This window comes from Callorhinchus milii, unplaced genomic scaffold (assembly GCF_018977255.1).
Source record: "Callorhinchus milii isolate IMCB2004 unplaced genomic scaffold, IMCB_Cmil_1.0 Scaffold6, whole genome shotgun sequence".
Classification (NCBI taxonomy): domain Eukaryota; kingdom Metazoa; phylum Chordata; class Chondrichthyes; order Chimaeriformes; family Callorhinchidae; genus Callorhinchus; species Callorhinchus milii.
The window spans coordinates 6,993,135-7,008,165 of NW_024704747.1; the positions used below are offsets into that span (position 1 = coordinate 6,993,135).

At 37.5% G+C, this 15,031-nt stretch overlaps 1 protein-coding gene across 1 annotated transcript in view; it reads left to right on the top strand.

Moving 5' to 3' along the window:
- LOC103180487 (low-density lipoprotein receptor-related protein 1) overlaps nucleotides 1-15,031 on the top strand; it is a 552,054-nt gene that overhangs the window by 353,318 nt on the left and 183,705 nt on the right. Inside the window, exon 32 of the mRNA XM_042336207.1 lies at nucleotides 5,091-5,240. Within this exon, the coding sequence (XP_042192141.1) occupies nucleotides 5,091-5,240 (150 nt within the window). The remainder of the gene's footprint in view (nucleotides 1-5,090; nucleotides 5,241-15,031) is intronic.

Below are 15,031 nucleotides of genomic sequence, written 5' to 3' on the forward strand. Positions count from 1 at the left end.
TTACCAACGGTTACATGGAGTTGCTGGAGTGATGCAGCACAGAAATGTGCCATTTGATCCAACTAGTCTCTACTTGTGTTTACTTTCCCCTTGAGCCCCAACTATCCCATACCCCTCATTGTGCCTTATCACGTCTTTGAGATGTCTCAAAGTGCTTTACAAAATATACTGCAAAGTGAATTGACTGTATATTTGTGGGCAAAATGTATTCCATGTTGTGGCCTCAATTGTGCGTGTTAGTAAGAAATCTTTTTTTTTAAAAGTTGTTTTAATGAATTGATCGATTGTTTTACATATTATATGAGCGCATAGAAACCGTGCACTCTTAAAAAAGTATTTCCCCTCCGATTGTATCCTTAATGTAGACAGTACAAAGCAGGGTTCAATGGATTAGGAACTTATCTCTATTCCCATATTTCTAGCCCAGAGGCACTGATTCCAATAGTACTTTATCCTACATTTAACCTTCCTGAGATCAACTTGTTTTGCATGCCTGCTGTCTTGGAAGCAGGAAAGCAACGACAATAGAAGACTCACAAAAAAAAAAGGATAAGCAAAAGAACTTCTTGCATAAACATTAGGTTCATTTGAATACAAATATGTAAATTGTTCAGTGATAAAACTAAAAGTTTTCAGCAGCTCAACGGCCAACAATAAACAAATATTGGGTATCTGGGCTGATTGCTTCTTCATTAACTTTCCACTTTATGGGGTTTCACGGTCAAAGAACTGCTTGGGAGGGAGTCGATGCTAATAATATTCTCAGGTTATTCAAATGATATGTTGTTTTAATTACACACAATGAAAGACAGCACCGTGATAAACACAATCATTTGTGATCTGAATATAAATTAAGCACACAATATTAAAGATAATGATCAAACACATTTCATGAAACCTTCAGCTGAGAAACAGCATGAAGAGTATCTTGGTACTAATTGTATTTGTGGTTTATAGGCTCTCTTGTGGTTTACAGTAATAATTGTGTGAAATGTGTCATAAGAAGATGTGAGATATAAGTCTCAAACCTGCACAACGATTCAGTCAAAGATAGACATTGTTCAGACAGTTTGCTTCGCCCTGCGTGCCTGTTTCTGTGAAATTCCCCTTAGGTCTGCAAGAATAATATTGAAATATGCAGTTCATTAGATTCATCATTACAGGTTTTAAAAAGCATAGACATGGCCCAAAAAGAGCAATTAATATAGTACAAAAGGGTTTAGCAAGTCTAATCCAGCATACATTAATAAAGGTTAACATGGTTGTAAAACAAAGATAGTGAACTGTTCAGCCTACAGAGATTAGCTTCCAAGAACGATTAAAGCTCTAACCTGTTCTGCAATTTTAATGTTATTCATTTTCGGGCATTTCTTAAAAATTCAGAGAGTTTCAATCTGCAAAAGCAAAGGAATTACTGCGGTTGAAAATACCATGACTACAAAATGTGGCCAACTTTTGTCAGTGTCTTCCTAAAATATCTATAAAGATTACAAAGTATGTACAGTACAAAAACAGGAGACTCAACCCAACCAGTTCATGCCAATGTTTATACTGGACTTCACCCATTCCTTACTCTCTCCCAAAGCCTTGTGAATTTGTTACTGTTTCAATCAGCTGATGTTGCAAAAGTTTCTAGCAAGTTCTTTGTGTCGAAATGCACCATTTATGCAAAATAAAAATGGCAAAACAAGAGCTGTACAGTATAGTGTGGCTTTATATTTACAAAATAGCCATTTTGTTGCCAATTGCAGGGGTATAGCTTGCTCACAACCTATTTAAATCAATTACTTTGGGAGATATTTCAGAATACAAACGCTTCAGCGAGCTGAAGAACCAAACTCGTGTTGTATAAACACCATTTTATGCAACAAACTCAGGTATTATCAAATGTATGCTATATTGCAATTGCTTTAGCTGACAAACAGTGAGTAATGACTTCCTTGGGGCACTATTGGCTGAATAGCTTTTTCATTTCAGAATCTGTGATCTGAGAGCTATTGTTCAAACCAAGATTGTTTTAATGAAGATTTATTCACTCACAACATTTTTAAAAGCAATGCAAAAAAATTTTCATTTTTCATATGACTTTTCAGAAAAATACTAGGAAATTCAGTTCATTGTGGAGTTTTTGGGGAGCACTTAAAAGTTAAATCGGTCAAAAATGTGCAATTGTTGAATGGTTCTTGAGTTGCTAGGTTTGTGGTACACACTTCCTGCCGATATAATGCCATTTGAACAGGTGAACGAATAAAATCTGATCTTAATGATGCATGAAGTCATGAATTTTATATTTATTTTACCAATATATGTCGTAATTTCTTTAACCGCGATTTTACTTTTGATTAGTGGCAACAAAAACTTGAGCGCTTGAGCTCTGGAATGCTACTCTGCATAGCTAGTTTGATTAAAGTTATCTCAACGGGAAACAGTTGGACTTTAAACAGCACATTTAAATCTAGAATTTATACAAGTGCACAATTTGTCAGCCAGGCTCAGTTGGTAACATTCTCGCTTCTAGGACAGAAAGTTGTGGCTTTGAACTTCACACCGGGATTTACAATCTAAGCTGACACGCCAATGCAGAGCTCGGGAAGAGATTCATTGTGGAGGTGCTGTCCTTCGGATGAGATGTTAAACCGAAGTCCTGTCTGCCTGTTTAGGGGGGCATTAAAGATTCCAATACCACTAGAGAAAGGAGTTTCTCCCAGTGTTCTGGCCAACAGTCCTCCAGATAAAATGGACCATTCACTTCATGGCCGTTTTTGGGACATTGCTGTGTGCAAATTGGCTGTTGCGTTCGCCTACAAAATCCACTTTCACTGTATTCTGTAAAGCACTTTGAGACATCCAATATAAAAGGAACTTCTCCTGGCGTGAAAGGTGCAGCGCTTATATCGCATTATATAAAGTTAATTTCCAGTAAGTAAGTAACTTGGATTGAATGCAGCATACATGTTAAGAATTAAATAGATAATGTACAGAGCGCGATATCAAAGATAATGAATATAATTCAGTAGTACTGCCAGATTTCCATTTGTTTTTAAAATGGTAAATGACAGTGTCATATGGTTTAATTTGCTTCTGCCCATTATGTAACCAGTGTAACTGACATTATTCTTTTAAACAAAAGATTCAAACATTGAAGTAACATGAACAAAAAAATATTTTTAAAATGATATTATTAAATCTTACCAGATTTCACTGGCATATTTTTCTATGTGGGATCAAAGTTATGTTCAATAGGCTGGGATCCAGTTTCTGAAAGCCAATTGCTCTGGAGTAAGTTAGAGAATGCTAAAGAAATAAATGAGCAGAACAATTTGGGAAGCTTGTTAAAACATGTTACGAAGACATAAATTATGTCCCAAATATGTATCTTTGGAACTGATATCAGATGGTATTTCAGTGTAAGCATGTAAATCATTAGCATATTCTCTGGATTGTTATTATTAAGTGCTGCCCATAGACTTCTGCTGTATTTATACTGCATGGTAGGCAGCAAATTGCTTTCACCAGATGTGCTCTTTAAGCAGGGGTTCACACGGCATGAACTAAGCTTGAGTCCAGCTCTAGGAAGAGGTTGTTTTGGGAGCAGTATGATTTGTCTTGTGTAGCAGTAATGCAACGAGTCTGAGTTGCCCTTGGCTTGCCCCTCTGTGGTCCATTTCCTTCATGACTTGTGTAACACCCAGGAAAAAAAACACATTCTATAAAAAAAAGTGATTTTTCTTCAGTGTCAGTGCAGATTCTGTGGCTTTTGACTCTAGAATCTAGACCACTGAGGCCTTTTCCAATAAAATATTTTTTACAATTTGATTCTGAGTACATTAGAATTCAAGAATATCTAGAGTGTTAATGTTGTTAATGTTGTGTCCTACAAAGTACAAGCCATTCAACGATTTCTCAGTTCAGCCGGATTTCATTGGGATCACGCAAAAAAATACAACAATGCATGTTACAACAACAACAAAAACAAAATTACATTTATAGAGCGCCTTTCACGTCGGGAGGACATCCCAAAGCGCTGAACAGTCAGGTGTTGGGGCCCAAGCATGGGGGCGGGTTAGTGTAGGGGTGAGAGAAGGCAGAGAGGTGGGAGGGAGACCAAAGGCATGGTGGAAAAGAAGGGTCTTGAGACCGACCTTGAAGGAGGGAAGGGAGGAAACGAGGCGAAGGGATCGTGGGATGGAGTTCCAGAGTGTGGGGGCAGAGAGGCTGAAAGCCCGGACACCGATGGTAGGGCGGGTTGGGAGGGAGACATGGAGTAGACCAGAGCCCGATAAACGGAGGGAGGGGCAGGTTGATAGGGAGTCAGGAGGTCAAAGAGGTAAGAGGGGGCAAGGCAATGGATGGCCTTAAAGGTGAGGATGAGGATCTTGAACTCAATCCTCTGGGGGATGGGGAGCCAATGGAGTTGGGCGAGGGTGGGAGTGATGGTGTCGCGGAGCCTGGTGCATGAGAGTACACAAGGGAATAGTTGGGAAGGCCGATGAGGACGGAGTTCCCATAGTCAAGCCTTGAGGTGATGAATGCATGGGTGAGGGTTTCGGCAGCCTGGGGGATGAGTAAATGGCAGGGTCTGGCAATATTGCAGAGATGTTGGTCGGCAGTGCCAGTCATGGCAAGGATGTGGGGGAGAAAGGACAGTTCAGGGTCAAACAAGACATCCAGGTTCCTGACTGGCTTAGTGAGGTTGAGGGTGCAGCCGTGGAGGCTGATGCTGCCAGCGCCCGAGGTGGGAAGGCGCTGGCGCGAGCCAATCAGGAGGGCCCCGGTCTTGCTGACATTGAGTTGGAGAAGGTTGGCCCTTGTCCAGGACTTGATTAATTGACATTCTACATTTTCAAATAAGCAGGTTCTCTGAACTTAGTTTGGAAACCCAAAAAATTACAGGTTACCAATTGTGCGAAATTAGTAAAAGGACAAGTCATTTGCTGGGCAATCTTGATTGAATTGCATTACCCTATTTTGCATCTTTGGCTGTATCCACTCTTAGTGTTGATTTGTATAAAGAATGGTCCCTAACTTTCACCTTTTTTTTCCTTTTACACAAACATTACTTGTTTAAAACTGTTGTTGTTTAATTGCAGGCCTTTCAATTGATTATGCTGAAAACAAGCTATATTGGATTAATTCAGCAACTGGAACCATAAACAGCTGCAATCTGGAAGGGAACAATTTAGAAGTGATAAGGTCAATGACCCAGTACTTAACCAAAGCAACAGCTCTGGCTGTTATGGGTAAGTATAATGATGCTGTCCATCTAATAACATAGCATTGACAGTTCTGTTTTAATTTGTTATTTGCCTCATTGGTATTGGCAGCACAGCGAGCTTCTTTGTATGACATTGCGATCTCATGATGTATATGACAATTTTCTTCATGGAATTTGTAACAAAATGAGGCTTGAACATGTGATTATCAGATCACTTTTGACTAAAGTTGTAGTCTGCCCTGAGGCATGAATTCACCCTCCAAATTTATATTATATTTAAAACAATGTTTAAGAAAAAATGGGTTAATTCAATGCATAACTGTTTATGGGACGCTGCTGGGCACATTTGGCTGCTGTGTTTTGCCCACAAAATATATAATCAATTTACTTTACAATATATTCTGTGAAGCGCTTTGAGACGCTTGATGCTCAACAGTGTGATTAGGCGCTGTATCAAATGCAATGATTATTATTAGTATTATATAATGAAGCTAACTGTGCATCACAGTATAAATTCTTTATTAGTGTGCATGTGCGGATACATGCCTTTGATGCAATTCATTACACAGCTTGAAGCTAGGCCAATGATTTCAGTGATTGTCTGTGTAACTGCTCATCACAAAGCACAGCATTCTTGTATTGCTTAATGGGATACCTTAAGTGTAAAAGTAAGCCCCATTATATTCTAACATCCAAGCATGTATACACACTTGCACAATAATAAGCATTTATACTCGAGATGTACAGTTGGAAGGCGTTCTTCAATATCCTGAGACTGCCGATGCAAGGAATTCTGTCCTGTTTACATTGCAAGCTGCAGTGCACAGTAACACAAGCTCAGTTGTTTCCCAATTGTGACTTTAATTTGCAATCACATTCCTCACTTCTTGCAAAGCGAAGATTGTACATTGTTCGTGTGCAAGACCCAGCTGAATTGCTCGCTGCTTGTGCTAAGAATGCAATGGCAGCTGGAACCACTGGTGACAACGGCAGTCACCATGTACTGCCTTCGACAATGTTGTCACCACAGGAAGAATGAAAATGCACCTCTGCACACAGCAGTCAGCAGCTCTGCAGGCAGCGACATCAGTTGTAGTGCAACACAAGGACTAAAGCTACAGCTCTGTCAGTGCTGCAGTTTCAACGTGGTGTTAAGAGTTGAACAAAAATGTACCGTCCATGACAAGTATTTCATGTTGATAGATTGACTGACAGGTATGGTGTTAAAGTGGATAGCTGCCGTGGGGAGCGAACAGCCATAGAGACCCAATCGGATGCACATTTCTATGCTTTACACTGAATATGATTCTAGGAGTTTTAGCTTTGCACTCTTTGAGAGGAATCAACATTGTGCATTATATGCGATCAACGGTACTTGGAAAATCAATTACCCATTCCATCCTACTCAGCAGTTCTTTCCAGATGTAGCCCCAATTCTCCATAAAATGCTCATTATAGATATATTTGATAGATCTACATAGAATGCTTAAATCCTTTACCAAGATAACACAGTACTACACATTCTAAACCACATTGACTTATACATAGATTTGCATGCTATTCTCATCATGCGAGCAAAAGTACTTAGCATGCCAATAGTACCAGCAGTAACTCATCAGAATGGTGAGTAGGTTGATCCACATTAGGATCCCATTTTTAAAATAAATTGTTGCTTGGCACTGAAAAGGGGGCATTAATCCCTCTGAATGTTGAAGAGTGAATTCATCAAAAAAGAAAATCTAGCACAAAATTAATATTTATTTCAAATTAATGCATCACTGTTAGAAATAAAATCCATTCAGTGGCATCTCTGCTAACAAATCGTTATTCTGGAAAGATGCCAGATATGTTAAGAGCTTCTCACAGCATAGCACTTTGCTAACATTGCTGCAGCAACAGGGACCTAAAATAGTATTGAATAAGATAAGATCTCTCTCATTGTTTCCTTTCTCCAGACACCTCTGTTTACCTAGCAGTAAGCAGGAACTTAGTGGTTATTTGATTGGCGGATCGGTTTCCAGGGGTAATAATCCCTTAAAAAAAAGTGACTTCTCAATCCACGACTGTGTGTTGGACACTGCTGTGCGCAATTGGCTGCTGCTTTACGCCCAAAAATTGCAGTCAATCCACTTTATTGAATATCCTGTGAAGCACTCAGAAATGTCTGAACTATGTGATAAGGCGCTATATTAAATACAAGGATTATTATTTTTATTATTATTGTCATTGACAAATATCTAACTCTAGATTGTGGTTACCAGCTTCAGAAATTTATAGGGTTGTTTTTTTTTGGCCACAATTAATGTTCTGGTGATATAAGTGTGGAAGAAGATTATTAACTTAAACTGTGATCACAGCACTGGAAGACATCAATACAAGATTAAACAGCCTCAAGTGATGTGAGGGATTAGAAGAAAATTCCCCCTGCAAAGCTGGAGATATGTAAAGCACATTGTCAGGAAAAGCTGTTTCGATTAGTTCTTTTTTTCATAAGATTTGTTTGATTCATAATGGGATTTAAAGACCACGAGGAAACTAGAATATAAATAGATTTACAGAAACTCGCCATTTTAGTTTGTAGTGTTGGTTTTATTTAAGTGCTGTGCAAGTTGTCAGGTTGATTGTATACAGACTATAATGTTAGAATAATACTTTGGTGTGATCCGTTGCTGGGAGGTATATTTTTGAAAGTGTCAGGGTTACAGACAGGGTCAGTGGTTGAGCACCCTGTTTACCCAGACTAATTACTCAGACTTACACCTTAAGAATGGCTACTGTAGGATATTATATGGCTAGTGACACCTGTGGACTCACAACCCAGTCTAAGTCACTATCTTCAGGAAGTGGGGCATTATAAAGGGAAGCAGTATCAAGCCAAATTATTGCCAATGCTTCTGCTTAATCAGACTTATTTTCCTAAATTTCTCCCCTACACCTCTTAGGGTGTTAAGTCAGAGTTTGGTACCATGCATGACAGTAGTCTACTGGCACCTCACCTGTTAACCAAGATATTGGGTATGCACCACAGCGGAGACATTTCTGCCCTCATTCAACACTCACAAATGTGGATCAAATCCAAGGATCATTAACTTTCCAGCATTCACGGGGAATCTGGCTATTTCCTATCCCTGATCCTGAGGTACTGAGGTCAACTGATGTGCTGACATTTACAAACTGATTTATTCAGTGTAGGACAAAGATCAAAGCCTGGACCCTCCAAATCTATGACTTATTACCACATCACCCAATACAAACCAATACATTGGTCTCCTCTGAACTTGCCAGTCTGTCTTTTATCTTTTTATTTAATGCTGTCATATTAATAGGGAATACACTCTTATGCATTTCACAAAAAACACTTCTTGAAGGTTTTTCTGATCAACGGTGATCTAATAGAGACTTCAGGAGGAACTTCTTCACACAAAGGTGATGAGAAAGTGGAACAGAAGTTTAAATTCAACAACATCTTACATTTCTATAACGTCTTCATGTGAGCAGTGTCTCGGGATGCTTGCTTAAATGCAATACTTAAATGTAACATAATATTTCCTATTAATGTACCATTGAAGTCCTGAAGCTCAATGGTTGGAGCACTCACCTTGCAAGCAAAAGGATCTGGGTTTGATTCCCATGCAGCCCAAAACGATGGCTGAGTTTCCTTGCTCCACACGCCTTTGTTTACCAAGCAATAAATAGGGACCCAGTTGTTAGTCGATTGGTGGATCGCTTTTCTGGGGGTAATAATCCTTCCACCCAACTGTTTGTGGGACACTGCTGTGCGCAATTAGTTGCCACATTTCATCTACATTTACTCTACGTATATTTTGTGAAGCGCTTTGAGACATCTCAAAGACATGATAAGGCGCTATATCAAATGCAAGGATTATTATTATTATTCATCTTGAGATTAAGTTCCCTAAAAACGAGGATGCAACTTATTAGGTTGAACACAATTAATGAGTTCATTTTGTTTGACAATTTTGTTCATTGCTGCCTTTAATTTTATTTATTTTCAGTCAGCATTAAAGTCTGATGATTTTCAACATCTGTATCCATTAACATGAAAATGCTGAGGGATTATCACTGTAATATTTAATAAGTGCAACCTTCATGTTGAAGCTGGCAGACAAGACTAATGTGCTACTTTCAGAGAAACAGCAGGCAGCAGCAAAACAAGAAAATTATCTGCTTTTTCAGAAGAACCCATCACAATTAGTATAGCTTTCTCTTCAAAAAGCGTGTAAGAATAAAGAGTTATCACTGTTTCTAGCCCAAATAGTTACTGAAATTACATTTACCTTTAAAGCTCGTCATTTACAAAGTCATGAAAAAATAATCTTCTGACTATCTTGTTAGCATAATTGTCCTCCAGCGTTTCTAAGTTATTTTGTGCTTCGAGAATCTGATTTTGTGGTGGGAGCAAGCAACAGTTTAAACAAATCTGGGTCAACTGTGACATTGTCAGTAGCACTGCTCAACTTTGCAGCCTAGTCTTTAACTGTGAACAAATGCCTCTAGCTCTCTGTCAGTCCAAGTTATAAATAAATCTATCATTTAAAATGAAATTAAAACTTTCATCCTACAGTCTCCTCGGACCTATAGAATTAATTAATTCCTTGGGTTAAGTTTTTTTTAAAAAAATTCTGTTGCAATGTTTTGTGAGAATACATCTACTAAATTATTTCATTTAATGTTTCTGTATTGCATTTAAGTATTGCATTTAAGCAAGCGCTTTGAAACACTGCCCGCATGAAGACGCTATAGAAATGTAAGTTGTTGTTGCATTTAAATTTCTGTTCCACTTTCTCACCACTTGTGTGTTAAGAAGTTCCTCTTAAAGTCCCTATTAGATCATTAGATCACCATTGATCACTAAAGTATTTTTTGGTGCCATATGTCTTCTGAAAGTCAAGATGTATGATATGAATTGTGTTTCCTTTTTACAATAATTCAATCAAATTCTCGAAAACTTCTTATCGATTTGTTATGTATGAAATCATTTAAGAACATATTATTTTTGATCCCACCATGTAATCTTGAAGTTCTTTTTTCACATTTAATGTCAAGACAACTGACGTTGGGGTCTAATTTGAAGTTTACATCTAGAAATTAGTAATGTATCAATTTGAAATGACCTAATTCGCCTCCAAACACACACACACACACATAGACACACAACACCATTCTCAATATCAACTTCTTTGTGTGTTTGACTCTTGACCCATTGAGCACTGCATTGGAATGGTCTTTGAGTGACATTGTGATTTTTTGCTCAACAAAAAAACTCAGATATAATCTATAATCTCACTAACCAACCCTTAAATATCAAGATCAAACTCTTGAATCGGTTTTATGGATATGGGTGTTGAGATTAGTAAATGGCGGGCAGGAATCTTCCTAGTGCAATCCAAATAAATACATCACCACTTTCTAAATGTTTAACCACACATTAGACCCTTTCTTTCAGTCCAATCCATCTGCTCATGTTAGATGTTTACATTTCCATTAACTTTCTTACCCTCTCCACTATATTTTTGTATTATTCACATTTCTCGGCACCATTGGAAAATAATAGCTGGATATCCTATGTAACTCCCTCTTTATTATCATTTTAGATCCGGTAACTTTATAAACCTCCAGTTGCTCCAAAGTAATCTCTACTTCTGTGTATTACCTGGTGACTTCCTGATAGCTTGGAATGTTCAATGCCAGATCCTATTGCAGTCTTTCTAGAAGTGTAAATTTTTACCTGGTCATGTGAGTAAAAGAACCAACCTTGGCGGATGTATTTGGTAAATTTGTCAACCTTTGAAGTGTGAGTTTATGATGGGTTTCCGACAATTGGTAGTTTAAAGTTGTAAGCATTTGCCTGGTTGTGTAATAATCAGACAACCTTTGGTACGATTTAGTTGCATCAAGTAAGGGAGCTCTACCATTTAAAACGATTGCTCTGTGCTTACCGGGATAGTCCAGTTGTTCCCTGACAAAATAACTTGGCAGCATATCGAGGTTTGAAGCTTTTCATCAAATTGGAATCTGTCATCAAAATCCATTCATATGCTGAAACAGCTGTTGTGAAATCACCAATAGATTAGTAGGTACATTCCTAGGATAATGCACTTTTTGCATATCATCAATTTGCTTTTTGTAGCAATTCGTAACAGCTCCACTTTAAATAAGCAGCCAATGTAAAACTAATCTTAACCCTGAAATCTTTTTTTTTACATTTTTCATTGTTCCCCCAGGTGGTTCAACAATGAAAAATAAGCATAACTCCAAATGTTACTGGTTTGCTTTCAGCTGTGTAAATGGTAAATTAGTGCCCTATCTGGGCAAGAAAGGACATGTTCAGAACAATTGGAGAAGATGTGCATCAAAGCCTTTGTAAAGTGATTAGGAATGATTATAGTAACCAAAAACGTGTCACCTCTTAACTGCAGCAGCCTTGATGCAAATTATAAATGCTCAGCCTTTAATCATTCACCTAATTGCTCCAATTGTATTTATAGCCATAGAACAGGTATAATTAAATAGGAATAGAATTGCTTCAAATTAAAGTTAAATGTTGAACTGATGCTGAATATAGAGCAAATGTTTCCTTGGTCTGTCACATAATGATAATCCTCGCATTTGATATAGTGTCTTTCACTTAGTCGAGACGTCTCAAAACGCTTCACAGGTTTACTGTAAAGTGGATTGACTATCTTGTGAGCCAAGGTAGGTAATGCAAGACATCGAGTCAACTCTATTTGATAATTCAGCTCTTATGCTACGTAATGAAGAGCTAATGCCATTGTCATTGGCTCTATAATAGTTTCTATTACAAATACCATGCAGTGTCGCCACTAAAGATGAAAGACGGTACCTTCCTACATCATACATTAGCAGTGAATATAATATCAAATGGAATATTGTTAAGAAATATAGAACCATAGAAATTTACAGCACAAAATAAGTCTATTTAGCCCATTGTATCAGTACTGGTTCTTTCAAAAGCAATCTATTCTGTCCGATTTACCCAATTACTCCTTTATAAATATGTATTTTAGATATCTGGTAACATCTTGAAAGCACTGCTTTCTGGAAATCATTCAATATCCTAACAACCCTCTACTTTTTAAAAAAGTCCTCCTGTTTTCCTCCTTTAGTAAGTATCTGAAATTGGTAGCTATTGGTGCTTCTAAGAATTCATTAGATAGTGATCCAATATGATAAAATAGTTTCAATATTCAATACAAATGGTTTGTCTGAACAAGAATGGTGAATAATACTTTGGTTTTAATGGTTATTTCTTTATTATCAATATTTTTCCAACATGTTTCCCCCTTTCTCCCCTCTTCCTCTCCTGAGAAGAGGCTACCTCACGCAATTAGCTGGTCGATGTGATGCCCCTCATATTACATATGACCGGCTGTTTAAACAAGGGAGGCACCGCAGGAAAATACAGTTCATTTCCACCCCCTTTCCTTCCCAATCCAGAGAGTAATTACAACATCCTAATATCTGTTTTTCCTTTGATCAGCACAGATCGGGATTTGAGTCTGAAGCCTCTGCTTTATATTAGTTACAATAAATGGTATTGTAAATGGGACATTGGAGTAGTTTATCACTGAAAAATATGATAAAAGATACAAATAAAGAACATGTAATGGTATATAATTCATAAACGTGCAATTCCCAGTTAAAGTGGGTCTACAGTAGATCTATGTTATAAGCAAAGCTGTGTTATAACAGGGCTGCCCTGTATTATGTTAATTTTCTACTTGACTTTGGCATAGGACTTGGTGCAGAGTGCAGGATCTACCAAATGATTAATTGGGTTGCTATTGGAAATGATAAATGCTATATAAATTGAGACCTTTTTTTTAGTGTTGTGCCTATAGGGGACACTGTTAGGGTTGAGAAAAGTGTATCCATACATAGACCTGCCAATCAATTTGTATTTTTTTTGTATGTTAGCTTGAATATTGCTTGACATCTTAGAGGTCAATAATGGATTATTTGCTGAATTTGCTATCTTGTGACCTTGTCAATGTAATTGGGAATCTTGAAATGAGCTTTTCATAAGGAAGTCTGCTTTACCCTTGTCTGTGTAAAATTTTGGGAAAAGAAAGGTTTGCAATATACTTAACAGCCATCAGTCACAGATTCAGCCCTTCTATTCCCTCTCTTGTCAATTTGGTCTCAGCTAGTTATGGAATTCTGGAAGAATTTGCATTCATTTTCAAATATGGTACTTTCATCTCTACTTGAAAGAACTGTTCTGCAAATGGCAGTGATTTCTTCTATTATAATCACAAAAACTCAATTAATTGCACAGAGAGATGTTCGGAAATGGCTTTCTAGGTAGGATATCTATATTTTTTGAGGCTGCAATTTGGTAGCAATTCATTAATATATTACAATTCAATATGGCTCATTCTGGGAATCCACATTATTAAATGATTTTCTTCATGGTCGAGCAAGATTGCCACACTTCCGAATGTGGAAAAGCTAATTTTACAAGTGGCTTGTTTTTTGCTTTAAGTTATCAAGTTATCAAGCTCTCCTTACTATAGTATCTTATGAACCCAAGTACTCTTTTGAGACATCTTCCTAGATAAATGTTGCTAAACACACCAATTAATTTGTTAATTTGTTTGAAAATCCTTTCTAATTCACAAGCTTCTTTCTTCTTCAGCAGAAAATAACCAATTAAAATTATCCTCATGAGCTTCAGAAGTGACAAAACTAACAACATATATTCTGTCCCTTATTTTTGTCTTGGTAGCGATAATTGACACAATTATTTATCAAGTCTGTTTATCAATCCAGGTTTATGTATGAGTTTAGCAAATATTAATAGGATTTTGACCCTCTGTCTGAAAACAATGCATTCTGCTCCAAATGATCTTCGACTGAACTCTTTTGATATGAAGGGACAATGGCCTTTCCTGTGCAATTTCGGGATATGTATTTCATTGACAATTGGGCACTTTATTCTGATGGAGAGTCACTATGTGTTTCCCAATCAGGCTAAGCTTAAATATATTAGGAATAATGGCTCCAAGTGTCGGTCATCTCTTGGCTAAGATGAGCCCTGTTTGGGTCAAATTTACCACACAAGTGATTGTGCACAAAATGCACTTTTTAAGCTGGCAAGACGATGGAAGGGAAGAGAGTTCCTATTGCTGTTGCAGTGTTTTCTGTCAATGAAAGGAACTGGTGTTAGGCAATCCACCAATTGTAGTGCTCTTGAATTTACTTCCACCCATGTTTCACTATGCATTAATAGTTCATGCTGTCAGTGGCTAAGTAGAAACATTTCATTTCCAGAGAGCCAAGTACTGTAGAAGTAGAATCCTCAAATAGTGAACCACTAATGTTCTAAAATTTCTCATTGACGATGTCCACATTATCTAATACAGAAAGTGGTACACTCAGTTTATAATAATGACACAGGGTTAAGTAACTTTGTAAAATTCAGTAGCAACAATTTTACATTTATGTACATTTATTTCATGTCAGGAAGACATCTAAAAGCTGGGAGCCCAAGCTGAGGGTGGGAAGAGCTGACGAAGGTGGGGATTGGGGGAGAAAAGTGACAAAAAGTGCAGTTGAAATGTCTTAAGGCAGGCTTTGAAGGTGGGGAGGGAAGGTTGGGTTTTGAAAGTGTAGTAATTTCATGTATGTTACTTTGAATAATGGAAAATATGTTCCATGTTTCTGGTTGTTATCCTAGCTGCCTTTATCTATTGTGTGGTTATTTTATTTAATGCATTTTCTACCGCAGATATTTGTAGCAGTTTTTACTAGATGTCGAATCGTAGGAGAAAT